The sequence below is a fragment of the Giraffa tippelskirchi genome, chromosome 13 (assembly GCF_054371585.1).
Source record: "Giraffa tippelskirchi isolate mGirTip1 chromosome 13, T2T-mGirTip1v1.2.pri, whole genome shotgun sequence".
Taxonomy (NCBI): Eukaryota; Metazoa; Chordata; class Mammalia; order Artiodactyla; family Giraffidae; genus Giraffa; species Giraffa tippelskirchi.
In genome coordinates, this window is record NC_137287.1 from 41,658,566 (window position 1) to 41,671,436 (window position 12,871).

General features: G+C 48.5%; 1 protein-coding gene and 1 long non-coding RNA gene across 2 annotated transcripts in view; one reads left to right on the forward strand and one right to left on the reverse strand.

The window, feature by feature from the left end:
- LOC145530932 (ferroxidase HEPHL1-like) overlaps positions 1 to 5,142 on the forward strand; it is a 56,680-nt gene extending 51,538 nt beyond the window's left edge. Inside the window, 5 exon segments of the mRNA XM_081552278.1 lie at positions 1,058 to 1,117; positions 1,120 to 1,190; positions 4,197 to 4,359; positions 4,810 to 4,875; positions 4,955 to 5,142. Of these exon segments, the coding sequence (XP_081408404.1) occupies positions 1,058 to 1,117; positions 1,120 to 1,190; positions 4,197 to 4,359; positions 4,810 to 4,875; positions 4,955 to 5,142 (548 nt within the window).
- A 1,438-nt stretch (positions 5,143 to 6,580) lies between these two features.
- On the reverse strand, positions 6,581 to 9,781 carry LOC145532778 (uncharacterized). The gene is made up of 2 exons (XR_014073529.1): positions 9,276 to 9,781; positions 6,581 to 9,075 (listed from the first exon to the last, which is right to left on the reverse strand). It is a non-coding gene; the product is annotated as an uncharacterized LOC145532778 (long non-coding RNA).
- Positions 9,782 to 12,871: the final 3,090 nt, after the last annotated feature.

Consider the following 12,871-nt stretch of genomic DNA (forward strand, 5'->3'; position numbering starts at 1 on the left):
AATATCTTCTGCTTCTGTTAGGTCCATACCATTTCTGTCCTTTATCGAGCCTATCTTTGCATGAAATGTTCCTTTGGTATCTCTAATTTTCTTGAAGAGGTCTCTAGTCTTTCCCAATCTGTTGTTTTCCTCTATTTGTTTGCACTGATCGCTGAGGAAGGCTTTCTTATCTCTCCTTGCTATTCTTTGGAACTCTGCATTCAGATGAGAATATCTTTCCTTTCTCCTTTGCTTTTCGCTTCTCTTCTCTTCCCAGCTATCTGTAAGGCCTCCTCAGACAGCCATTTTGCTTTTTTGCATTTCTTTTCCATGGGGATTGTCTTGATCCCTGTCTCCTGTACAGTGTCACGAACCTCTGTCCATAGTTCATCAGGCACTCTGTCTATCAGGTCTAGTCCCTTAACTCTATTTGTCACTTCCACTGTATACTCATAAGGGATTTGATCTGGGTCATACCTGAATGGTCTAGTGGTTTTCCCTACTTTCTTCAATTTAAGTCTGAATTTGGCAATAAGCAGTTCATGATCTGAGCCACAATCTGCTCCTGGTCTTGTTTTTGCTGACTGTATAGAGCTTCTCCATCTTTGGCTGCAAAGAATATAATCAATCTGATTTCGGTGTTGACCATCTGGTGATGTCCACGTGTAGAGTCTTCTCTTGCGTTGTTGGAAGAGGGTGTTTGCTATGACCAGTGCGTTCTCGTGGCAAAACTCTATTAGCTTTTGCCCTGCTTCATTCTGTACTCCAAGGCCAAACCTGCCTGTTACGCCAGGTGTTTCTTGACTTCCTACTTTTGCATTCCAGTCTCCTATAATGAAAAGGACAGCTTTTAAAAACAAACTGCTATTTCTCTTTTCTGGCTCTCTTTTATAAAGATTTCTTACTAATCTGAATTTTGGGTCTAGCATAGTGGGGCCATTGGTAAGTGTGAGTGGGATGGTTACATTTTTATCAGGCAAATGAAAATGTTGGTGACATAAAGGTCTTCTTGAATCGTTTCTAAAACCACATTAAGTAATCATCACTCAGGAGAGGCTGTTTTCTTTTACCTTCTTAGCTATTAATGGGAAGGTTTTTGGGAACCTCCATGGACTTGTCATGAATGAAGATACAACGACCAGCTGTTAGGAGCAGGAGACGAAGTGGACATACACACCATTCATTATCATGCTGAGAGCTTTCTTTTCAAGGTACATGTAAGAGAAATGCTCTGGGGAAGACATTGAATTAACAGATTCAATTTCCATTATGAAAGTAGAGTTATTTGGCAATAAGGCTTTCACAAGCCACAGAGGTGGTAGTGAATGCTAGAGAATGGAACAGAGAAATATGATTATGTCCTTCCCCTGACAAATATTTCTTAATATGTATTTTATTGTGCTTTTTTTAAAAAACAAAACAAAACTCTCTGAGCTTCAGATGAGAGTTTTCTCATCAGTTAATATGGGGATAATTCCAACCACTCTGGAGTATGCTGTTAATATCGCAAATGAAAGCATCCACAGTATTTTGTCCCTTTTCCTTTTTTTTCTTTTCTCTTTTTTCTTTCCCTTTCCCTCTCCTGTTTCTTTTCTATGTGATTAGCCAACAGAATAGCCCTCTCTAGTGAAGGAGATATTTCAAGCTTTGTCTTGGGTCCGAAACGTTACCTTGACTTTTGTCCTAGTGGACTGGGCTCTACTACGTGTGGCTTCCTGCCTTGCAAGCATCGAGCTGTACCATCTAAGTGGTGAATCACCTGTGGAGCGGTTTAAGAAACGGATTGCCAGGCTCCACCCCAGACCTGATGAATCAGAATCCCTGGGATAAGGTCCAAATGTCTGTCATCTCAGGTGCTGTGCCGTCTACAAGGAAGTAGAATAGAAAAGAATAATCATGTCGAATCTGCAAGGAAAACCTGCACGGCTCCTTTTCCAGTTACACGGAAATAAATAGTAACTAATGAAACATCTAATATCCTCTCCCCTCAGTATATTTATTCAACACAGTTTAAGATAGAAATACTAACCTACAGTGATTATATTAACTTAAGTTTCATATATTAAATGCCTGTGACGCTTTTCAGAACTTGGCTGTTTTAATCCACATTTAAAAAGTTATATTAAAATATATAAAATTTAGTAAAATTAAAAAAAATTATTTTAGATACATATACAATTATTATATACATATACATAAATATTTCAAACTAAGGTATAATCTACACTGAGTAGAATGCACCCTGGGGCTTCGCTGGTGCCTCAGCAGTAAAGAACCCAGCTGCCAACGCAGGAGACATGGCTTTGTTCTCTGGATTGGGAAGATCCCCTGGAAAAAGAAATGGTAACCCTCTCCAATATTCTTGCCTGGGAAATCCCATGGACAGAGGAGCCTGGGTGGCCACAGTCCATGGGGTTGCAAAGAGTTGAACATAACTTAGTGACTAAACAACAACAACAAAATTCACCGTGTTTAGTATACACTTCTGTTGTGATAAGCACATACAGTGCTGTAACGAACCCTAATCATGATACAGAACACCTCCGTCAACCCCTAAAACGTCCCTTTATACCTTCTAGAGTCAGCTCCTTTCCCATGTTTAACCCCTGGCACCACTAATCTGTTTTTGTCTCTATAGTTTTGCCTTTTCTGAAGTGTCTTATAAATGAAATCATACAGTCTGTAGCATTATTAATCTGGCTTGTTTCATTTTGTATCAGCATTTGAAGTGCATCCACCATGTTGTATCAGCAGGTTGTTCCGTTCCATTGTTGAACAGTATTTCATTGTATGAATGTATTGCAGTTTGTTTATTTGTGCCCCTATTTAGGGACTTTAGGGTTGTTTCCAGTTTGGGATTATTAAAAATAAAGTCATTATAAACATTTGTGAATATGCGTTCATGTGAACCTAAGTTTTCCTTTCCCTTGAGAAAATACCGAGGGGGTAGATTGCTAATTGTTGTTGTTAAGTTGCTAAGTTGTATTCGACTCTTTGCAACCTCGTGGACTGTAGCCTGCAAGACTCCTCTGTCCATGGAATTCTCCAGGCAAGAACACTTGAGTGGGTTGCCATTTCTTTCTCCAGGGGATCTTCCTGACCCAGGGATCGAGCTCATGTCTTCTGCATTGGCAGGTGGATTCTTTACCACTGAACCACCAGGCCATGTGGTACATATATGATTAACTTCAAGAAAACTGCCAAACTTTGTTTCAGAGAGACAGTATGCTTTTCTCTCCTACCAGAAATCTCTGAGGGTACCACTTTTCCACATCCACACAAGCACTTGCTATCTTTCATTCTTATTTTTTCTTAGCCATCCATTTAAGCATTGGGTTGACCACAAGGTTCATTCACGTTTTTCCATACCATCTTATGAAACCTGAATGAATTTTTTGGCCAACTCAGTATATATATTGGTATCTCATTGTTTTTCATTTGCATTTTCCTAATGGCTAATGATATTGAATATCTTTTCATATGCTTTTCTAGCATCTGCCATCTGTAAATCTCCAAAGTTGTAGAATTCATGGATAGTTGTTCCTAACATTCCTTTACTATCCTTTTTAATGTCTATAAAGTCTTAGTGATAGACTCCCTTCATCTCCGATATTTGTAATCTGTGGTTTGTTGTTTTTTTTTTTTGTCAGTCTGTCTAGAGTTTTGCTGCATAACAAATTCGCCCTAAGGTGTAGTGCCCTAAAGCAACACACTCTTATTATCTCACAATCTCTCTGGGTTAGGCTGGAAAGAGTTTAGTTAGTTGATTCTGATTCAGCATCTCTTGTGAGGGTACAATCAAGATGCCAGCTGGAGCTACAGTCATCAGGTTTGACAGCAGCTGGAGGATCCATTTCCAAGCTCACTCACAGGACTATGGACCAGAGGCTTCAGTTCGTCACCATGACATGGGCGCTGGCTTCCCTAGAGTAAGCGATCCAGTGGGGGAGAGAGAGAAAGGGAAGCAGAATGCCATTTGCTTCTGCCATACGCTGGTAGCTTTGAGGACCAACCATCAGTCAGTAGTGTGAGAGGGGACTACCGAGGTAATGAGTGCCAGAAGACAGGGGTCACTGGGGACCATCCCAGGTTGGTTTCCATACAGTTCATCAATTTTACTGATTTGTTCAAAGAACAAGCTTTTGGTTTCTTTATCTTTATTATGTTTCTATTCATTTAATTGATTTCTGCTCTTTATTATTTCCTTCTACCTGCAGATGGGTAAATCTTACCGAGAAGATGTATATGACCTCTTCCCCGGGACATTGCAAACCACTGAACTGTTTGCAGATCACCCAGGGACGTGGTTGTTACATTGTCATGTGTCTGACCATATTCATGCTGGCATGGAGACGACCCACACAGTCTTTAGAAACATAGGTACTGTTTTCTGTCTGTGATGCCAGCTGATAATACCAGGCTTCCTGCAGACCTTGCAAACAGGAAGCATGAGGGCCTCCAAGGAGCTCAAAGTCAAGTAAGAGAGACAGACACGTAACTGTAGTAGACTATGATATATGCCAAGATAAAGTGCCAGGGTACAGGGTTCAGTGACAGCAGCAGGAGGCAATGATTAACAGGTTGGGGGACATGAACCCAGGTTCCACGGGTGGATATCTTAACAGGTGAGCAGAAACTTGCAGGGTGGATGGGGTAAGAACAGCATGTATACTGGCATGAAATAGGCATAGTGACTATCCAACACAGACTTACAGATACTGATAGGATCAAGTCTTTGTTGGTGAAATGACTTAACTCTGGAAACAACTCATGTAGTGCAAGAATCTGCTTCTGTTGTTTATAAACCATCACATTGTCTTCTTTGTCCAAACAACAGGATTCCATACTCCACCAAGTCTCCTTCTGGAGGCGCATCCGGATCCGAGCCCTCTAACGGTAAGGATACCCGCCCCGACCCTGTGGTCAATGGTCAGGATTCACTCCGCAGGGAAAGCGGCCCTTTTCTTTTGCACAGAACCCGGCAAGGAGCAGCTCTACTTCTTTGGCCAGAGTCTGGATCCCAGAGGAGCCAGAGCAGCCTTGGTCATCCTCTTCGTCCTCGGCCTCCTCCCCCTGGTCCTCGCGCTCAGGCTGTGCTCCGCGAGGCCGCGGGCGGCGTACCAGGAGGTGCAGTCCTGCGCGCTCCCCACCGACGCCCTGTGACCCCGGCATCCTCGGCACTGCTCCCCGAGGACCCTGTCGCCGCTTCCCGCTTCCCGGGTCAGGCTCCGATCCTCTGGAACACATTCAAAGCAATGTGCTTTTCTTTCTTTATTTTCAAAGGGGCTGTGAATAATCCTCAGGTATAAAATAGAAAAGGAAGAGTGGGCATGACTCAGAAAGCAGACCCAGTCTGTTCTCTGAATGAGCTCGTCGAAGTGCGAAGACCCTCTGAAAGATACCTTTGTTTTCCATCTTTCATAATTCTTAGATTAGACAGTGCTTCCTTACCATCAAAGTCTCTATAGATGGACAGTTTCAGGAAAGAGTTACACTGCCTCAGACATCTAACTGGAATGGTACTGATTTTTCATCTCTGTTATGGAAGGCGTTTCCCTTAGTGGTTCCAGGAAAAAGAACTTTCTGGGGTGTCCCTGAAAATGTCTAAATCAGTATCTGCTGATAAAATTTGACCAAATGACTTTTTTGGAGGCTTTAGCCAGCTCCCCTGGCCTTCTCCCTTGAAATATAAATAGCCTGTGCACTGTTTGCTACAAGAAGCAAAGTTACATGCCTTTTTTTTTTTTATCTTTAACTCCATAACCTGCTCCAACCCAGGTCCTCTGTTCCCTTGATAGCAGAACTGAAAGTGCTGTCCACACTTGTCTCTGTCTCCTCACCCGATGCATGCCTCCACCCGTTCCAATGGTTTCCCTTCCAGAGGGCCCTGCCCAACTCTGCGCCCCAGTCTGCTGTTATCAAAACCATCACGACTATAATAATGATAATGGAAACGATTCCACATTCTGTGGCCTCTTCCCGGTCTTTATCTTACTTAACCTCTCAGTAACACTTGGCACCTCCTTCCTTCTGGATACCCTCTAGTTCCCTGGCTCCATAACATGGCCTGCCAACCTTCCTTCTTCCTCAGCAGCTATTTCCTTTCAGTCTCTTGCGAGTTCCTTCTCCCCCCTCTGAGTTACATCTTAGCATGCCTCCCGACTTCAACTGGGCCCTTTTTTTCGTTCGGCTCTCCGGGGCAGGCTGAATAACATCGCCAAAGATTCCAGGTGCCACTCCCTGAACCTATGAATGTTATCGTGTACAGCAAAAAGACTTTGCAGCTATGATTGTTAACAAATCTTGAGATGAGAAGTTTACGTTGAATTACCCAGATTGGCCCTAAATGTAACCACAGTGTTCTTATGGGGCTTCCCAGGTGGCACAGTGGTAAAGAATCTGCCTGCTGATGCAAGAGACATGGATTTGATCCTTGGGATCAGGAAGATCCCCTGAAAGAGGAAATGTGGCAACCCACTCCAGCATTCTTGCCTGGGAAATCCCATGGACAGAGGAGCCTGATGGGCCACAGTCCATGGGATTGGGAAGAGTTGGACACAAAAGAGTGACTGAGTATGCATGCAAGCATGGTGTTTTTATAAAAAAAAAGACGAGGGAGATATGGGACACATGAGGGAAGATGCTATGCTGCTGGCTTTGGAGATGTAGGAATGCTTTCTCAAGGCTGGAAAAGGCAAAGGATTGGATTCTGCCCTAGAGCCTCTGGAGGCCTGCTGGCACCTTGACTTTATTGCAGTGAAACTGATTTCGAACTTCAGGTTTCCAGAACTGTTAAAAGATAAATGTGGGACTTCCCTGGTGGTCCGGTGGTTAAGAATCCGCCTTCCAATGCAGGGGACTTACGTTCGATCCCTGAGTGGGGAACTAAGATCCTACATACTGAGGGGTAACTATGCCTGAAACGTGCAACTAGAGAGGCCTGCTGCGCTGCCGTGAGGACCCGGTGCAGACAAGGAGATAAAGATAAACGTGTGCCACCAAGTCAGCGGTAGTTTGTTATACCCCCTCCATAGGTTATGTCACTCATCTTCCCAGATCTGAAAATCATCTTTATGCTAATAAACTCAAAATGTATTTCTTTCTGGGCTACAGAGTACTGATCCTGCTCAAGCAGATCATGGTGGCAGTCCCTAACCAGCCTCTCCAGGTCACTTCTGTCCCTCTAACCACAGTCCACACAGCCGCAGCAGTGTTCTTCCAAATCCGATCACCACACAACCTGGTGAGTTTCCTTTACTGTCTTTTGGTTTCACTTTTAATAATATCCAAACTCCTTACCTTCATCTATAAAACTCAGACTGATTCGGCTGCCCATCATGTCCATATCTCCAGCCTTACCTCTGACTCCTGTTTCAGCTTTTATCAGTTCCTGTGCCCTGCTCGTTCCTTCCTGCCTCAGGACCTTTGCACACACTGCTTTCTGTGCCTGGAATGCTCTTTCTTTCCAGCACCCTCACCTTCTTTCCTAGTTCAGATGTAAGCTCCCCAGACTGCCTTCTCTAAAGTGTTCCCCTCCCAAGTTATTTCCAGTTTCCATTATTTTCTTTAGTTGCCCTTATCCTGGGACATATCCATCTCACCTGTTAGTCTGACTTTTGTCTGTCTCCTTGAAATCTGGGCTCCATGGAAACAAGGACCTCAGACCTGTTTTGCTCACTGCTGCACCCCAGCACAGACCACAGTGCAGATACACAATAGTTGTTCAGCAAACATTACTTAGGTGAATGAATGAATATATAAACAGAAAAGGCCATGTAGTGGGCTTAACTCTCTTGACTTTGACTATTTTGGTCACAAAAGATTTCATATCCAAATGTCAAGGGTCTCTAACAAACAAAACAAGAGTTTTGGAACCATAGCTATGAGGCCCACAGCTGCTTTGGCTTCCTTCTAACAAATGACACCGGAGTAAGGAGAGGGGGAAGGGAGGATTTAGGGGAGGATGTGTTATTTAATCCCTACATGCACCTTATAGCTATAAAGGGGGAGACAAACACTAAATCAATGACTTAAACACATACTTGTTGAACTGTAATTGTGATCTTCATGAAGAAGGACAAATAGAGGGGAACAGTAATGGATAACATGTACACAGCACTCATCAGTCACCAGGCAATGTCCTGGGCACCTTATGTATATTAACTCTTTCGATCTTTACCTCAATCCTAAGCAGTAGAATCACCTTACAGATGAAAACACTGAGGTACAGAGGGGGCATGTAACTTTCCCAAGGCCCACAGCTAGTATCATAAGAATATTTTACAAAGGGGCCTAATCCTGTTTAGTGTTCACAAGGAAGACTCTCCAGGGAACCCAGCAGAACAGGCCAGGCAAACTGTGGAAGTGTGGAAGTGTTTTGGGGCAGGTGAAGGTCTGGAGGAGGCAAGAGCTGGCTAAGTTGAAGAACTGAAGGGAAAGTAGTGAAACTGGTAAGGCAGGCAGTGGCCATGCTAAACAATTTGAATTTTATCCTAAAAACCAGGTACACTTGAAGTAGGGGAGTGATAGGATAAGACTGGAGCTTTTACAAGCTCCCTTTGGCAGCTGCTGGGGAGAAGGGCTTGGGGGCCTGCAGGGCCTACCTGTAGGTGGTTAGCAGAGGGATGGCAGCGCAGGTAGAGGAAAATGATCAGATGTTCAATATTTAGGAGCAGGAAGCCAGAGAATTTGGAAATGGGTTAAGGCAGCAGGGAGAGACGGTACTGTTACACAGGGCAGTCCAGGTGTCTGGTTTGGGCGCATGGGCGGATGGCACTGCTTTGAGCAAGATGGGGAAGACTGGAGTTCATGCCGAGAGGAGATGAGAGTTGTGGTCCTGGCCATCGTGCTGTCCTGGTCCCATGAGTCCCCTAAGCGGAGAGTCGTGCAGGCCATGGGACGAGGGCTCCGAGGGCAGGGCGGGGTGGAGATGTACACACAGAAGAGGCTTGCCTGCACGGACCTGCCCGTGTACAAAGAGCAGCGAAGGCAGCCCCGGCCCAAGGAGCCCTCCTGTTCAAAGGTCCTGCCAGCAGCTCCAAATGTTGCTGATCACAGCGTCTCTTGACTGTCTCTCAGCATCCCAGACCGAGGCTCCTGCGGGCAAAGCGGGAGGCGAAGCACAGACGCTTGAGACCGAGTCAGGCGCAGGCTCACCACCCCGAGCCCGCGCCTCCCTGACCCGCAGTGTTCCTCCGCAAGTCCAGCTCCCCCCTCCCACGTTCGCTCGGTCTAACCCCCACGATCGCCTTTTATGGCGCCCGTTGCTCTCTGAGGCCTTTGCACCGCCTTCTGACCTGATCCCGCCATGCAGAAATACTGGTGGTGAGGGGGGCCGTCCGGTCCATAAGGCGACAGGTCACTTTCGAAACTTCAAACTTCCCGGCGCCCGGAAGAGGAGGGGATGAGGGTAGGAGGGGCGCGAGACTCGCCGAGGTGCCGCTCGCCGGGACGCCTCCTTCGGGGGTGGATCCCAGGGCTGTCCGGCGCTGCCTCGCCCGCCGCGCCCCGCGCCTCCCGGAAACGCCGCGCCCCCTTGGCGCTCGCGCTCCTCCGAGGTTCCGAGAGAGCGCGCGGGGCGGCGGCAGGACTCGCGCTTTGTTCGGCCGCGGACTCCCGCCCTCGGGCGCGCGGCGGTGGCGCGGAGCCCGGGGACCTGCCGGGGTGGCTGCGCCCCGGCCGGCGGTGGAAGAACGGGCGCAACCCGGGCTCCCGTGCCCGCGGTGCAGCCCCGGGACCCGCCAGGCCAGGCGCCCGGAGAAGACGGCTGCGGCGCATCACGGTACAAAGACCGGCGGAATGTGGGAGCCACCGGGGAGCCGGCAAAGGGAAAGCGAAACCCGCGGGCGGGGCTGGTGACGGGCGAAGGCGCCGCAAGGCCTTCCCGACGCCGGCCGTCCCCAGGCCGGCCTCGCGAACCCGCCGGGCAGAGCCCGGCGCGCCGCAGCCATGGCCATTGCCCACCTTGCCACCGAGTGTGGCTTCTCGGACTTCCTGCTGAGGGAGCCCTCGGAGCCCAAGTTTAAGGGGCTGCGGCTGGAGCTGGCCGGGGACAAGATGGTCACGTGCATCGCCGTGGGCTGCCTCTGCTGCTCATCTCGCTGGCTTTCGCGCAAGAAATCTCCACTGGTGAGGCCCGGAGCTGGCGGGATCGGTGCGGGCTGGGCCGGCGTTATCAGAGGTGCCCTGGTTTCTGGCTGGAAGTGATTTTACCGTGCGCCCCTGGCGGTGCTCGCCGTTGGCATGGGCATGCACGTTGGGAAGGAGGGTAGCCAGAGTGATGGTCTGAAGCATTTTTTGTCCACGTGCTCCCCGCTCCCCCCAACCGTGGACCCTGCTCGTATCCCACACCCCAGTTCGCCTGTTCCCTGCTGCCCACTGATGGCTTACTGGCAGTGTGCCCCCTCAGTGCCTACTGCTGACTGTGGCTTGGTTTCCAAGCCTCACTCCTAAGACCGGCGCCGTTGTCATTAGATTTGCCTGGAACAACTGTCTCCTTTCCCTCCCACCCCCACATTTCTGCGGTCATCCAAAATTTGTATCAGAGAAGCTCCCGAGTGTCTAAATGGAGGATATGAGGAAAAGTACCCCAATCAAAGTGCTTTCTTCCTTGTCTGACATTTAATTAACGTATACTGAGACTTAGCCGCTGCAGGGTTGTGAATGATGGGAAATAACTGCTCTTGGCCAGTATTAGAAGGATATCCAAATCCTCTACCTGGATGGTCTTTTTATGCATGTGAGATGAATGAATCGCCTTCATGTAAATTCTCATGTGTCACAGCAACAACAGTTCTGTGAGGTTCTGGAAGTCTGGTGGTCTGGGCAGGATCAGGTGGCTAAGAAGCAGCTGGTCTTCCTTACCAGCTGTTCTGACTTTGGCAGGGGCGGGGGCGGGGTGGGGAGGAAAGTGTTGGAGTCAACAGGAAGGCAGTGTGTGAGGCCAGACACAGCTCTGTGGAGCGGAGGTGGGCGGGTGGGCTGAAGGATGGGGAAAGCCTGTGTGAGAAGCTGGGCTGGCCCTGAGCCCCTGCCCGTGGGTGGGATGTGGATAAGCAGAGCTGAGACTTCTGCCGGGGTTTTGAGATGACCGAGAAGGCCCAGTTACTGGAAGGAGAGACACAGCTAGCGAGTATCCTCGCCGAGGCAGAAGGATTGCTCAGGGTTTCCGGGATATGAGAGTGAGTATGGGCCTGAGTCAGTGAGAACAGAACAGAAGACCTAATGTTTTAAAAAGTGAAAAGTTATGATTTGAGTAGAGGCTGGACTAGCTGCAAACAGCGCTTAATAAGTAACAGGCTGAGGGTAGTGTGTAAGGTCTGTGAAGGGAAGGAGGTTCAAGCTAGGAAGGATGCCATAAAGATGCGGCCTCAGTTGAGGTCTCGTGTGAGTGTGGGCCCCACGACTAGAAGGGAAAGGATGGGAGGTTTCCAGGAGCAAGGAGCCACACTTGTGGGCGTGTAGCTTTCCAGAGGCCCCAAAGGGCCGAAGTGATCAGAGATACCGGGAAGGCTGCAGGCCTGGTGATTGTGAGTGATATTGACGGAAATAGTGAAGTTGAGGCAAGAGTTGGTTAGAAAAAGGTTACAGTGAGCTTGATTTTGTGATCTGCACCACAGAATTGTTCAACTTGGCAGGAAGTCACCAAATTCATTTTGAAAAGTCGTCTTCAGTTTTCCGTGTCATTGGGCAGGCATTGATAGTTGAAGCTTTCCCTCTGCCTTCCTGTGAGTTGAGGCTTCCGGGAGAAGGGAAAACCACAAAGTAGCATGGATCCTGGAGATGATCTTCCCCTTCAGTGAATGTTTCCTGAGTACCCAGTGCTGGGCGCTGAGGACCCAGGAGTTGGGGAGACGTGGGCCCTGCTGTGGGGGAGCAGCCATCTGATACCAGGAGCTGGGTACCCTCTGTGATCAAACCTCACCTCTAGCCCACGTATTCCAGGGACTCTAAGAGTGCTGTCGACCCCTTCTAACTGGTGGGCTGTCTGAAAGGCGTTTGCTTTGGATAGGTTTACCCAGTGGGAGGCTGAGCCTATGCTGTTTTTTGGGGGGTGGGGGGCATTGAAGGAGTTTGAAGTGTGGTCCTCTCCCCGCTCTGTAGGAGTTTACCATCCAGTTGGGCACAGGAACAGACTTACTGGAGGTAACGTGGTTCAGCCGTGTGTGATTCAATGACAGGACAGTAGTAAGCTCTGAACACCAGGTGTCAGGGACTTGGGTGAAGCTGTCAGCAGACTCCTGTATACTGAGAGCTTTAGGACATTCGAGAGGAGGAAGGCAGGACCAGGGACGACATTAGATGAAGCCAGAAGACAGACTTCAGAGAGGAGAGAAGAGGTACGGGAAAGAGTGCGTGGAACTGGTCTGGTGGGGTCCTGCACGCTGTGGGAGGTGGGAGCAGAAGGGGCTCTGCCTAGCCGTCCTGCCTAGCCGTCCGTGCAGCGTTTGTGGGTCATCACAGAGGTGATGCGGTGTGGAAGGGCAGAGAGGGGCTGGTGCCCACGGGCACGGTGGAGGGCACACTGGCGGCCTTTGCAGCAACCTGGAGCTGTCACTGCTCATTGGTCCTGACTGCCCTGCCATGGCCGGAATTACAAGCAGAGCTGTTCTGGAGGGAGTTGCTAGGAGAATCGTTTAATTTCTGAGGTGCGGCTGGAGAGTTTTAAAGGCTTTTGCATAGTGAGCTGCTGATGTTGGATTGATGTAAGAATTAAAATAGGCCCCTGGTCTGGTTAAGCCTGATACTTCGCTCAGCTCTTCTAAAGCATTGCATGCCTGGCTCCCCTAGAGGGTAAGCTGGGTAGGGGGACAAAAAACCCCAATTGCACACTAACTGATGCATAGCAGAAGACAGTTTAAATTTGATTGTGACTCGGGGCTGGTAAGACGGT